General features: G+C 45.2%; 1 protein-coding gene across 1 annotated transcript; it reads right to left on the minus strand.

The window, feature by feature from the left end:
• Positions 1-10,733: 10,733 nt before the first annotated feature.
• Positions 10,734-14,398, minus strand: LOC149338113 (uncharacterized). The gene is made up of 3 exons (XM_089550272.1): positions 14,154-14,398; positions 12,818-13,078; positions 10,734-11,530 (listed from the first exon to the last, which is right to left on the minus strand). Exons 1-3 carry the CDS (start codon positions 14,395-14,397, stop codon positions 10,734-10,736), a joined length of 1,302 nt encoding a protein of 433 aa, XP_089406398.1. The 5' UTR covers position 14,398.
• Positions 14,399-14,491: the final 93 nt, after the last annotated feature.

Genomic DNA, 14,491 nt, shown 5'->3' on the forward strand with positions numbered 1-14,491 from the left:
ACTGGGTCACGTGACTTTGTGGAGCCATTACCGCGTGCTACCACGGAAGGGGGCAACCTGCTCCTCGGACTGCGCATAGATTGTCCATCATGGCAGGTGGAAGTTGAATTAATGACTGGTGGCGAGAGGTTGCTAGGAAAAAGCAGCCTGGGTCTGCGAAGCCCCGCCCGTGGCTTGCGACATAGAAGCCTGCAGAAAGGGGCGGGAAAGTCAGGTCTGAAGCTAGCGACCAAACCTTCCCGGCATTTCTTTGCGATTTGCCATGTGAGCAGTAATTCTTGGGACTGAATGCTCGTTTAATGATCAACTGTCGCCAAGCCAAATACAAAACCTTATCTTTCCGCCATTAGTGCGCGCCTATATGGTGAATGAATTGCACTGCCGCAAAATTTCTCTCAACATTACAGTTGAGCCCACGTATAAAAACGGCAGTCATAACAAATGCTCGCTTATTACGAAGCAGCGTGGTGCTACTGTAAATATAGGCGTCTAACCAAAGGGCTGCGTGTCAGATACAGCGCACAAGCATGACGTCTTAACCTGCATAGAACAAATGAAAATGCACCGTAAATTCAACCGCGTATATGCCACATCCAATAATAACGCCTCCAAACCCCTATGACACCGGTCCTTAGGCATTAGGAAAGGCTACACAGTGCAAGTAAAACCGGGTACTTTTACGAAATGATGGCACCAAAAACGAATACCTCTAAAGGCGACATCTGCTCTGGTGGAAGATACCGCAAACATTTGCTTTAATTTGCTTCCGTGCACACCGATGAAGCTCTGCAACCAGCGGCCGTCATTTGTCATCGCTATGTCTACCGAAATGTGATACATCTAGAGGTGCGCTTTCGAACGCGACCGGCCGAATAGAAATGCCTGCAGGACGCATTAATTTCTGTTGTTATTTAATGAGTGTAGGCAAGTTTAGTAAGGGCGCTGAAAGAATTTCTTGTCGAGTTCCTTGTTGGGCTCAGCAATGAAACAGGGAATAAAATAGGAGCTCCTGCTCGTGTTTGATAACTTTGCGACGTGCCGTGGTCCGCCTTCTCAGCCTATGGTGATGGTGCTCTTCTCTCCTCCGAACGAACAGTTAATTAAACTACCGAACACGGGCGTCATTAACGCCCTAAAAATATCCTAGCATTGGCGCTGCAACACGGCACGTTCTTAACGCAATTGATGGAGACGTTCCGAGTAAGATATCTTTGGTCTTAACTGTGGAAATAATTACAGCCGAGTGGATTGGAATTACGGAGGGGTACATTGAAAATTGCTCCCGTAAAGCCTCGTTTATGGTCTATGAAACGGCTGAAGACAGTATTAAACATAAAGGTTTTTCCTGCATGTGTGTTGTTAACAATGCATTGTTGATGCACAGATGGCCGGACATGACTTCACCTGGGATTACTCATGAGGTGTGGATCACGAAGCTGGTATTGAAATGTGTTGCGCTGACGAAGCCACTGCGCGCAAAGTAACAGCACTTCCCACTGCCAAGAATGTGATGGCCACTAAGCAGACTTGGCACCGGTTGCCATGAATGTTTTAGCCGCAATTATTTAAATTGTGCACATATAGCAAGTACTGCTTCGACTCGGCCAGAAATCTATACGTGCGACCGCTTTACAGAGCCTGGTAGTTACCTCGAATGGCTCTGATTTCAAGCGCCGACACGCATACGTAACTTTTCTAATAAACAAATGCCACTTTCGTCGAACTTCGTATTCCTGGCTGTAAAATCAAAAGTCCACTTTTTGTGAACCCCGGATAACGAACCCAATGCCGACGGCACTCATGTTGTCTATAGGTGGTCTCAACTGAGTTTAGAAATTGTATTTTTAGGACCGAAGTGCTCGCGGCGGAACGTTTCGTTCCGCATACGCAGTCGTCTTTTCCTCCGCTATTTTCCACCACTATTTTCATGGCTGATGAGTTCAGCGTTTCTTTGCGCTACCCAAACATTTAGCAGCGTTATTTTTCGGAGTTTGGAATAAAAAAAATTGCCGATGATTACTCAAATTCCTAATGCGAAATCTGAACGCAGCTCATCAGCTGTTTCAGCTTTCCGATAGATTGAGGCAAACAATTCGAGCCAGACATGTACGTACAATTACCGACAACTTGTTATTTTTCACACATATTCCTTCAAGAAACACTACACTAACAGTTCTTGATTGTCATGGAGAAAGCTTTGTGGACGGAGAAGTACACGGATATGTGCTCGACTTACTCCACCAATGCCTGTATCTCAAAGACGAGGCCTGCGCAAGTATTTCACGAGGTTGTCAAAGCTGTGGGAGACGTTGCGAGCGAGAAGAACGGGATTTTCTCCCGCATAATTGGTAAGAAATTCCCGCTTGTCTTTATAACCACCCTGCCACCCTGGCAGGTGGCAGCATTTCTGCCACAATGTTTTCAATGCCAAAGCATGCAGCGCACATCTGTCACTACGGCCACGTAGAGTAAAGCACGATTGAGGTGTTCATTCTTCCAAGGGGGCAGCTATGCGTCTTTCTCTCGGTTCAGATGTCCACCGAGATGTGTGAGACAGATACTCCGCATTTCCATTCCTCAAAACTCAATTTACAAATTTTACCCTCTCCTTTCCAAGCCCCCGCTCTATTGGTTTTGTAGCTGTGGGACACAGATACTGCGCATTTTCTTCCCTCACAAAATACCAAAGACACTTTGAAAATTCTAAAGTGTATCTGGTGAAAGCCAGGCGTGCTGAAGCCACTGAACCCACTGTGTGCTGAACCCACTGCCGCTTCCCCGAACCGCTTGGCGCGAAATCCCTGGGCCGCTTCGGAGCCATGACTCTCACTCAGTCGACTGCAAGGAGACGTCTCGCGAAGGAGCGGCGGTGTAGCTGCCACCGCCGACATGTGCGCGCTCGTTCTACCGCTACTGAGTGACGTCATGGTTGCCATCGTAAAAAACCAGCGCTTAAGAACAAGGTGAAACAGACTGACGGGGCTGAGCTTACAACAGAATTTTATTCACACGTAGGCACTCAATTTATGCATTTACACAACCATGAGCAAAGGCATCTTGTCAAACCCAGATACACTTTTGCCACTCACATGCTTAAAACTAGAGCAAACAAAGAATCAGCAATCATCAATTCAAAGCACGTGTGCCATTAGCTCACCCTCCCTTCCCAGAATGAAGCAAGCTCATTTCCCTCTCTGAAAAGCTTATCGAGGGCTTGCTTACGCATCCCTCGCCCTTTCTGATGATGTGGAATGCTTCCGCGATCTCCCTCGTGCGCTGATCGTGATGTACAAGCACCACTTCAGTGTCAACAAAATACGGAACACAATCACATGTGAGGCAGTGTTGTGCAACATCTCTATTATCTTTGATACTGACCGAAGTGGCATGTTCTGTGAGGCGAATGTTGATACAATGGCCTGTCTGGCCGATGTACAGTCAGGTCGGAATGAAACGCGAACAGAGCATGTCAGGAAAACAAAATATTTTACCTGCGTACTTTCAGCTGAAGTGTACAACTAGCCTGATTCATGTGTCTGAGTAAAGGGCCTACTGAAATGCTGCAAAGCAGAAATGTATGACATATGCGTGTTCGCGATTGATTCCGGCCTCACTGTGCACACGGCCGCAAGACAAAGGGATAAAATACACCACTCCCTTCTTACAGTCAACGTACTTGTTTCCACGCTTAATTTTGAAAATGTTCTTACTATCCTTCCCCTCGCGTTTCCTCTGCACTGCAGCCCCTACACTTGCTATTTTATTGGGAGCAGAAAAAAGCAGGCTTACTCCGTATCGGGCCCCTACTCTCATAGCCCTGTGAGATAGGGCGTGAATGTACGGCATAACAGCCACATTTCTTTCTTTAGAACCACTATTAAGTTCTGAGGAGTGGCCGGATGCCTTCACCTTTTTGGACATCTTTTCACCACAGGACTCGATAAGGGACTCCGGGTGCCCTGCATCCCTGCACCTGCTTGCCTGCATGATGAGGCTGTTTGCCATCTTATGGTGGCATGATTTATTCGCAGCCATACCTAGGCGCCTCTTAACAATACCTCTTTTTACAACTTTAGAATGGAAGGAGCCATAGTTCAGCGACGGTTTCGCGCTCCGAGGGGAGTACTCCCAATAGAAATGATTCCGTTCAAAGGTTAATTTCAAATCTAGAAACTGCAAGGATCCCTGTTGAGGCACCTCATGTGTAAACTCTAGTCCTGACCCATTGCGCGCAAAAACATCAAGGACGTGAGACACGCAACCAAGGCTTGGAGACTTTGCTAGTACCAAAAAATCATCGGCATAGCGGAAAACACGAGTGCCATTTCCGGCCAGCTCTTCCTCCACTAGTCTGTGAACTCTGCCCAGAAAAATGTTACTTAGAATGGGGGCTACCTTAGACTCTATGCAGACCCCCGTATTTTTGCACATAAACCTGGCCGTCCCACACTACATACGTGCTGTTGAGGTAAAAAACCAACAGTTTCATGGAGGACGCAGTACTAATCCCACACCTGTTTTGAAAACTGCACTCATCATTGTCTTCTGTGATGCACCCCTGAACGTACTGCTTGTGTTGAGCATGTGGGAGCGAATAGACCAGGTCAACAACATCAATGCCCAGGCACGTTGCAGGATTCCCCTTCACGAGAAGGCTTGTAAGGGCTTCTTAGTTTGGAATAAGGAACGGATCAATAACATTAAGGGCCGATAGGTGCCTTGAAAGAAAGGTGGAAACAATCAACTGCCAAGAGCTACGCTCAAAGACAATGGTTCTGAACGCGATATCCGGTTTGTGGGTTATGGCTGTGAAGAACATTTCCAGTACGGAGCATTCAGCGCCCCTCACCTTCCTTGCCAAACCCTCTAGACTAAACTTCTAAATGAGATCCCATGCCTTCTGCTTACACCGAGATGGCTAGGTCCTAACAATTCTAAAATTCTTTAGCACCGCCTCATGTGCTTTCTTAAAAAAGGATCCTCAGAAAGTACCACAAAAAATCCCTCTTGTCATAGCCGTACGCATATGCAGAGCGCGCACTGCTTCTTGACATTGCCGCTATAATACCTGCCCTCCGGATCTGCAGACGCCTTGCGGTTAGTTGCGGCCTTCACTGTTCCATACAAGGCAATTCTGCAAAATCCTGAAGAGCGAAAGGTGGCGCCAGGCGAGGCTCTTCAAGGACACGCTACGGACGAAGCGTGGCGGCCCCAACCCTCACATGAACGTGCGTCGCTTCCGTGATTGGTGTAGGACGACTGACCAACTTACGTACTTTCTGTGGAGCGTCATCCGCCCTTCTCTACCCAAGCCGCCTAAACGAGAAACCCCGGAAGGCAAGCTTCTAGTCCTTGGTGACATCGACGTGGCTTCCGATCTACGTGGTCTTGGAACCAACTATTGCCTAGAAGGCGGTATGAAAGTTGTTCAGAAATTGGCCTTCGCGCGTCACGTTGCGTTTAAAGCTCCTGTTGAGCAGAGACCCAGATGTGGGTCTGAATGCAATGACGCGGTCGCTGGTAGTGGCAGTACGGATGGTCAACGTAACAAGTTCCGTTCTTTGGTTGACTACTTTTGTGAAAATTGGCTGCGGGCCATGCAAGCCGACAAAGGCGGATTTTTTGTAGTACTTACTGAGGATGCTTTTGTTAAGAAAGCACATGAGGCGGTCCTAAAGAATTTTTAGAATTGTCAAGACTAAGCCAATTCGGTGTAAGCAGAAAGCATGGGATCTCCTTCAGAAGTGTAATCAAGAGGGTTTGGTGAGGAAGGTGAGGGGCGCTGAATGTTCCGTACCGGAAATGCTCTTCACAGCCAAAACCCACAAACCGGATATCTCGTTAAGAACCATTGTCTCTGAGCGTAGCCCTACTGAAACGAATCCGTATGCAACTATATGGAAGGCATACGGTTTCCGTACATTTTCCGCAAGGCGCATACAGAAATCAAACGGATGCCGTACGGACTTTACGGAAGCCCATATGGATCTTATAGAAACCGTGCGGAGGTTACGGACGGTTATATGCGGAGAACATGCGGGCGTCATATGGTGTTACGGACGGCCTTATGGAATATACGGTGGGTACGGACGGCTGTGTGCGGAGAGCATATGGACTTCATAAGGTCTTAAGGACGAACTTACGGAACGTATGGAATATGGACGGATACGGACGCGGCTATATGGCATATTACACCATGATTAGACCAAAACTTGAGTATGCATGCACTGTTTGGGATCCTCACACAAAGACTAACATTAATGCCCTTGAAAGAATTCAGCGCAAAGCAGTTCGGTTTATATTTTCTAAATATCGCACCACTGACTCACCATCTGCTCTGTTGCTTCAACATAATATACAGTCCCTTGAAACTCGGCGTAGAATACTAAGGTTAAGATTTCTCTTTCTATTGAAAACTAACAAACTGTCAATGGCCCCCGATTTGTATCTCCAACCGATAACGTCCAGGTCAACCAGAAACAGGCACACTGAATCGTTAAAACCTTACTTTGCCAGAACTAACATATTCAAATTCTCTTTTTTTCCCCGCACTATTAACGAGGGGAATCAGTTGCCACCATCATCAACAGTTGACATTGATGCCATTGAACAGGCCGTTCATTGATTTTTTTTTACTTGCCTTGTACTTTTTGTTTTGTGCTTTTTTGTATTGTGTTTATTGTGCCCCTCCTGCCAGGGCCCTTCACTGGGCCTGCAGTATGTCCTAAATAAAATAAATAAATAAATGGCCGGAGCGTACGGAGTCCTTACTGACGTCATTTACGACACATGCAGTCTGTATGCATATGCCTCTGCGCAGCACTTACGGAAACTTATCCATATGAATGGATGGTCGCAGACATATATGTATGGAAGTGGATCCGCTTGCGTAGATCTGCATCCGTATATATAGACACGAAATATGTCCCAGTTAGGCATGCATGGATCTGCTCGGTAAATCGATGCGTGAAGACAGAAGCGACGACAAACGCCCGTTCTTGTAAAACAATTATAACCGCTGGCCTGCCGTCACTACAACGTGACAATATATCTTGAGATATGCGGTAAAGATGAAAATTTAAGCGCGCGGTTGGACTTTCGCACGCGGCTAGGAACGAGCAGCGCTACACATGTGCACGTGCGCATGCATGACGACGGACGAAACGGCGCAGAACGGTGAGCAATATGGATCGCCGCGTACCGGGAAGACGGCGAAGAAGCGCGGTTCAACGGCAGCTGCTGAATAATGCGCTGCCGCGGGCAGAAGCGACACTTGATCCGGCAGCGGGTATTCAGCATGTACGGGGAGCAGCGGATTTCCGCGTACGCCTGTGGTCGAGGAACCTATGAAGGCCTTTCGTCTACATCGCGTGAGAACTGAATCTTCGAAGAGCCCGCAGGGAAAAGAACCTTTTCAGATACTATGCTCATTAAAGACTGCGAACAGAGAGGAGAGACTACAAACGGGTGCCACGAGGGTCCGCACTACGAAGGCACTCGCAAATACATATATATATGCTCTGTTGTTCGATATACATTATTACGGGAAACAATTAGGCCGAACGCATTTCATCAGAAATTGCTGTAAATCAATGTGGAACGCAAAATACTCAAAAAAAGCACTTAATTGATTCTTACAAAACTGCCAAGAAACAGTCCCAACGTTGTATGGAACCAGTAGACACCTCAGTAGCTGAGCCATATTTGCAGGCCCTTCACCATTCTGGTAAATATCCATAGAAGACTGGAGTTGATCAGTGCACCTGCTTGTTTCCTACTTGTTTCAAATTAAACAGCCCCTTTCAGGAAAACCAGCAGGGTTCAATTGTGGAAAACAGCAGCGCACGAGGGCAGGATTATGAGAGAGACAACACAGACGCGGTTTCCATTATGTTGAACCAGTTATAGTCCGTAGCAGTACAGTTGTGCTACCTCAGCATTTAGCAGTCATTACTAACCGTTAGGTATATGGCCTACCTGCAGTTCAGCCGTCACGGTGTAATTATGTATAATACATTCCTTTTGTCACGTCACAGGACAGTTAGTCATGATAATGGCAAGCCCCAACACTGGAAAGCAACAGATTACATACAAGGCGTAAACAGTAATCACCGAATACATAATAATAATAATAATAATAATAATAATAATAATAATAATAATAATAATAATAATGTTTGTTTTATTGTACGAAAAGAATACAAAGTTCCAGAAGCGGGCATGTCAAAGCCATCAATGGCTTGAGGGACTATGCCTGGCAAAGTCAGCAGACGGGTGTGCAATAGCCAACTTTGACATATGCAAGGGAACAAAATGTTTGTTTTATTTCACGAAAAGAATACAGAGTTCCAGAAGTGGGCATGTCAAAGCTACCAATAGCTTCAGGGACTCGGCCCAACAACGCCAGCAGACGAGCGCGCAATAGCTAACTTTGATCACAGTCCTTGCAATGAAGAGGCAGATTCAAACCTGTTCCTGTCCCCATTGAACGTTCATGCTCCCTCAACCTTTCATTCAGGCAACGCCCCGAGGACAGGAACAGGTTCGAATCTGCCTCTTTATTGCAAGGACTGTGAACAAAACTCTTGCTGGCCCATTCTTGAAAAAGCTAACTTTGACATATGCAGAGAACCAAAAGTTGGGAAAAATCAACATCAACAAGGGACAAAATAAAAATCAACATCAGATAGGTAGCACATACATATCACAGAAATATGGACTAATACATTTTAACACGTTACACAGAACCAAGCATGTTTTTTTAATGCATTTCTTGATGTAACCAAGAATATATACTTCATCTGGCAATTCGTTCAGAATTCTCGGTACATAAACACAACATCTAGCTTCGTCATATCTCGTCAAAGAGCGCGGGACTACAAAACAAAACACTAGTTCAATGACTTCAGGGAGCTGTGTAACATATTGTTACGTAAATGTAGGCACACAATGTGTAGTCACTGAGGGATGCTGAGAGCAGCTCACAGCAGCTCAATCGAACCACCGCCGGCCAACAGCGCACAGATCACACTTCGTCCTCTTCGCGCTCATTGCACGAGCACAGCACTGTCTTCTTCGTTGTCCACTGACAATATTTTAAAGTCACTGGACCAGAAATGTCGTACCAGCACAGTTTGCACAAAGAGAGTTCAGAAGCACGGAAGGCCAAGTGCTGAGAAGATGTATGAAGCATATAAACAATATTTGGTTAATTAAATAGAGGACATAACATACAAAAATGAAAAGCGCATGAACCACATTGCACACACATAGAACACAAGCGAAAAATCCCAAAAAACAAACCGGTATGAGGTCCCATCATATTGCAGTTCAGTGATACAAAAGATTGAAAAGAAATTAAAGCACGGAAAAGTTTAAACAGCACAAAATTTAGGTAGCTAATGTACTCTTTGGAGTGTACCATCAGATAGGATACAAAGAATTAGAAAATTCTTCTGCTTCCACGGACTCGCATTATTACAATGGCCATTCCTCTCAACACTTTAGTTTCAAAACAGAGCTATAACTGGCCATTAGGATCTTCAACCTTCTTGTGAAACAGTACAGCAGCCTGCACTTTACAGTAACTGAATGCACCATGACAATGAGCTCAACCTTTTGAATTAGAAGCTAGATGCCTAACTATTCAACCCCACTAGGCTCCCACATTTTACTGAAAGTAAGCTCGGACGTCTGGCAAGTTGCAAACCTTACTGAGTGTAACTACACCCAATAAACCATAGCCACACTACATGGCATACAAATACTTGCATATTTAACCTATCACCTGATTTTAGCCTACCCACCACTTTTCCTTCACCAGGCCAAATGTTCTCCGAAGCTAGTTTGACGAAGAAAACACTACTGTAACCGCAAGACATTTTGTACAGCAGCAACTGTCCTTTCCTTTCTTTCTTTACTACAGCGGTGGCTTAGTGGTCTCAGCATCTGATTCACATGCGGAAGGTGCGGGGTTTCATCTCCAGTGCTGCCCATCGGTGATACAATGGGTACAAGAATTCTCCTGGTCTGGTGCTCGACTTAATTAAGATGAAATACTTGGCAAATGGGTCTTTGACCCCACCTTGAGTAGAAGAAAAGTACCCACTGACATGGAGCTCTTTGGCCACAGATTGTCTTGCGCTGCAAAAATCCATCATCATCAATCCTTTCCTTCTTTATTTTTTAACTGCAACGGCGGCTTGGTGAATATGAAATTCAGTCTAAGATAACTGCTGGTACTTATGTACTTAAGGGTAATGGAATGGATTCCAAGAGAAGGCAAGCTAGCAGGGGGTGGCAGAAAGTTAGGTCAGCGGATGAGATTAAGAAGTTTGCGGGGAATACGGTGGCCGCAACTGGCGAAGGACAGAGTTAATTGGAGAGACATGGGAGAGGCCTTTGCCCTGCAATGGGCGTAGTCAGGCTGATGATGATGATATTCCCAAGGCCGTGGGTCTAATCAGAACCATAGTGGCTGCATTTTAATAAGGCCAAAATGCAAAATTTTCTATGCATTCTACGATGTCGGTGCATGTTAAAAATCCCCAGGTGGTTGAAGTTACTCCATAGCCCCCCAGAAGCAACCGTCAATAGCCCACAGTTTTGCTTTTTCATTTAAAATTCATCAATCATATTTGTACGTTGCGTTTTCTACCACTGCACTGAAAGAGGTTCTTGGTTCTGGCCAGCTTTTGTCATGTTCTATTGGTCGCTTTCTTTTAGCTGAGATGTCAGTCACGCTCAATAAGGTTTGGCAAATCACTTAAATATGCTGTATCATCAGCTGGTAATTCAATCAGAAGGCATGGTGCAAGGATGTCACTCAATTTCAAAACAGAAGGAGTAGCCATAAAAGACAAAAAACACTCGCTAATATGTCCTGGGAGCCTGTGTGTGCTATCTATACAAACCAGTTTCTTACAAAAAAAAACAGCACTAGTGGCTTCACAAGAGTCGTGAATTATTTCAAAAATCCTGTCAATGACAAAGTAGTCATTGTCTAATGCTTTCACTGCTGTGCTGTTGGTTTTTTTCGCTTTTCTGTACATTCTGCTGTGCAACACTGTTCCCTTAAAAGCAAAACGAAAGTGTTCATTTACAGCAATGACACGACTGAACATAGCATTCAGGGCATTGGTCTCCTCCGCTGACAGGCTAGGCGTGCGGTTGGAATAGCCCAAAAGACATGCGCCATCAATATGCGTAGCAGCAGCAATTAAAGGCTTAGCCAGTAGGGCATTGGTGAATTCCTGCACTTTTCTTTCGAAAATGTGCAGTGTCGTCATGAGCTGCAGTTGTTGCAGCATCACCGCGCGTTCCACAACCTGGTTTGGTATCCCTTTTGCACCAGTTATGGTCTTCACAAGTCTGCCGTTTCCACTTTCAAAGACAAATGCGCTGTGCCCCCACAAAGGTTCAAAGTTTTTTGCAGCTGTCACAAGATGAAGCAGCTGGTGCACATTAAAAGTCATCATACGTGGGCCGTAGAGTGTTCTTGTCCTGGACACAAACTCTTGCAGCAAGCGACCTGCACAAAAGAGCAGCCATGCTCACTGTGAAAGATTTCCGCACAAAACCTAATCTTGTGTTTCCTTGTGATTGCGCTCTATCACACCACTGTTCCAACACATCGGGCGTGCTTTACCATTTACAAAACATTTCTTGCAATACCTAACAAATGAAGCAAAATCAAAACTGCTATACTGGCTTAGTTGCACTGTATAAGGCATATTAATATTCATTTGAGTGCCTATTTTTTTTTGCTTCTGAAGAGGAACTGCCACAGCGTGCATGGTAAAAGGATTGTGATGTCACCATTTTCAAGCAATTTTATATCATATAGAGTAAAAGCTCATTAGTTCGAACTTGCTAAATCAATATGCTGCTTTACTCGAACTGGCAATTTCGTCCCATCAACATCAGGAAACGCGGCATCAGCACAATCCCTACCATAACCTTGTGCCCACTTCCAGAAACTTAAACTTCAGCACTAGTCTAAGTTCAATAGCAAGCTTTGTTCAATGCCCCCTGACCTCGGATGAGTTCTGAAATTCAGACAGCACTTTTATCAAGAAAAGTCTTGAGGTAAGAAGGGACCCTTATTTCAGCAGCTTCATCTTCTTTCTTGAAACCAGTTGGGTTCCAGTTTCTCATCTTAATGTTTACCAAACTAAAAAGTGGCTGAAGGTCAGTAGCAATTCCATCAAAATAACATGGTTACGTCCTATGGAAGTTAACACTGATGAATAATTCCTCCTTTGAATATTTTTGGGGAACATGCGGCAAAGAACTTGTATTTGTGAATGAGCTTCTCAACAAAGTTTGTGCATTCATTCATGATGATGATAGACTCAGTCATGACAGCTTTACGTGATTTAAAGCAGTGGACTAGTTGGTGTTTACACTGGAAGGAGAAAGCAGTAGCACTAAAAACAGGAACGACAGGATAGAAGAAGACAACACAGGCGCTAGCGCTTGTGTTATCTTCTTCTATCTTGTCGTCCCTGTTTTGAGCGCTACTACTACATCAAACTTTATGTGAGACATGTGCGAGTGGTACATGCTGAGTGGTCCATGCTTTATGTATAGCTCCCATTTACATAATATCATTCCACCTCTATTCTATCATTCTCTATCATTCTAACACAGTTACTGTACATTTGAAGTCATGCTGCCAAACATGTTTCACAACTTCCCTTTCTCATATGTACAGTTCGCTGTGAATGCTTACATACGTGCAATTTGCAGTTCAATGCATTTTTGTAGCATTATAAATGCAATACAATTTTACAGCCAATAAAATGTATAAACTTACCAGCATGATGCAGCTGTTCATCAGTCAACTCTTCCAAAGGAAGTGTGAAGACTGCTTCCACAAGCAGCATGAAATGATTTAAATGCCGCTGGGGAAGAATGCCTAAACAACATGGCACAGCATAAAACAGCAGCCAGTGCCGCCACTCGCTTGCCTTCCAATGGCAGCGTTCTTTAATCGAACTGTGAAGCCTTGTGAAGCAGTGTGGGGGCTTGATGGCAAGCAACCTGTTGTCAAGCTGCTCCAATGTTGTCGGGCGCCCTGAAGCAAAAAGGAAGAGATGTGCAATTTAAATGCAAGTAATTGAATGAGCCAGCCAAACAACACCGCTTGCAAACCATTAAACAGCAGCATATTCCATACTGAGCCTGTGGCTTTTTGAATGCAATGTTGTTGCTGTGTGCCATAAGAATGAAGATAGCACGAAGCTGAAGCATTCATGTTGGGAACAAATCATAAAGGTATGCCTACCCTAATGACCTTGCTTCCTGATAACAACAGGTATTTAGTTCAGGAATCCTAAGAGCAGATGTACTGCAGTTAATGCTTGACCATCAGACATAACTAGTTGAGCCCACTTATAATGATTACAGTTATAACGAGCGCTTGCCTATCAGAGGCCAGTGCTACCATTAAAACATGTATGATGGCAGGGTCATTTCGTCCAAGATAAAACAAACAACCATGGCTGCCCCACTCACAGTGAACAAGGAGGTGCTGTAAACTAGCGACACTTGTCAAACTCATGCTTGCCGCAACAAAAGAGCTGCAAGACATCTGTGACACCCCCTACCCCATACCTCGAAAGTGGCGACCCAAAAAATTAGAAAAAGCCGCATTCAGAGTACGTAACCACCAACCAAGCACGCTCTTACGGGGGGTTCAATGTCAATCAGAATATGTGTGTATTCCAGCTAGGCAAAAGAAGGAAAGAGTGAAGCAACTGTGGAAGGAAAGGCATGCGAGGTGCAAGCCAGGGGCAGCACTAACAACAGATATAATGTATGCACGTTTGCTGAACTACTAATGACAGCAATTTGGGAAATTTTAATGCCAATCATGCCGTATGCCCTGCTGGCCCCATCAGTCACTTGACAGGCACTGCCTGCCCAACTGGCTGGCTGCTTTCCGCACAGATACTGTGTATAGGCAGAGTGTGGACACTAGAGTTCACAAGCTCTGCATGCACATGTGCTGTGCTAGCTTCAATGCTCCATCAATACCATGCATCAACGATGACAAGGAGGCCGAACTACCACCGTTGGTGCGTATCACACCCCTCAAAACTGAGAAGCTTGTATGCATGCGTAACACGAATTAGTACAGTAATACCAACCTATGTAGAAGGGTTCTTGGCTGTTGCAAGAGTCAAGCCAGTTATCAGTGAGGCACCTGGTGACGCCAAGGAGCACGCAGTGCATGTACTCCACTGTCTGCCCAAAGACCACGTTGAAGTGCTTCAAGTGAGCAAGTGGCGATGGCCCCTTCACTCCATTTACTGCTTCGTTGACTTCGAGAGCAAGCTTCATTTCTCGAAGCATTCCCTTTGGTGTCCGCTCATCATTCACCGTGGCTTGCATGTATCGTTGCCCACCTGAAATAAACAGACTTTGATTTTACAACATCGCAGAAAATACAAGTGACTTGTGGGGTAAGCAGGGTTCAGCCCCGCCG

This window comes from Amblyomma mixtum, chromosome 6 (genome assembly GCF_055824585.1).
Source record: "Amblyomma mixtum isolate Tamu chromosome 6, ASM5582458v1, whole genome shotgun sequence".
Taxonomy (NCBI): domain Eukaryota; kingdom Metazoa; phylum Arthropoda; class Arachnida; order Ixodida; family Ixodidae; genus Amblyomma; species Amblyomma mixtum.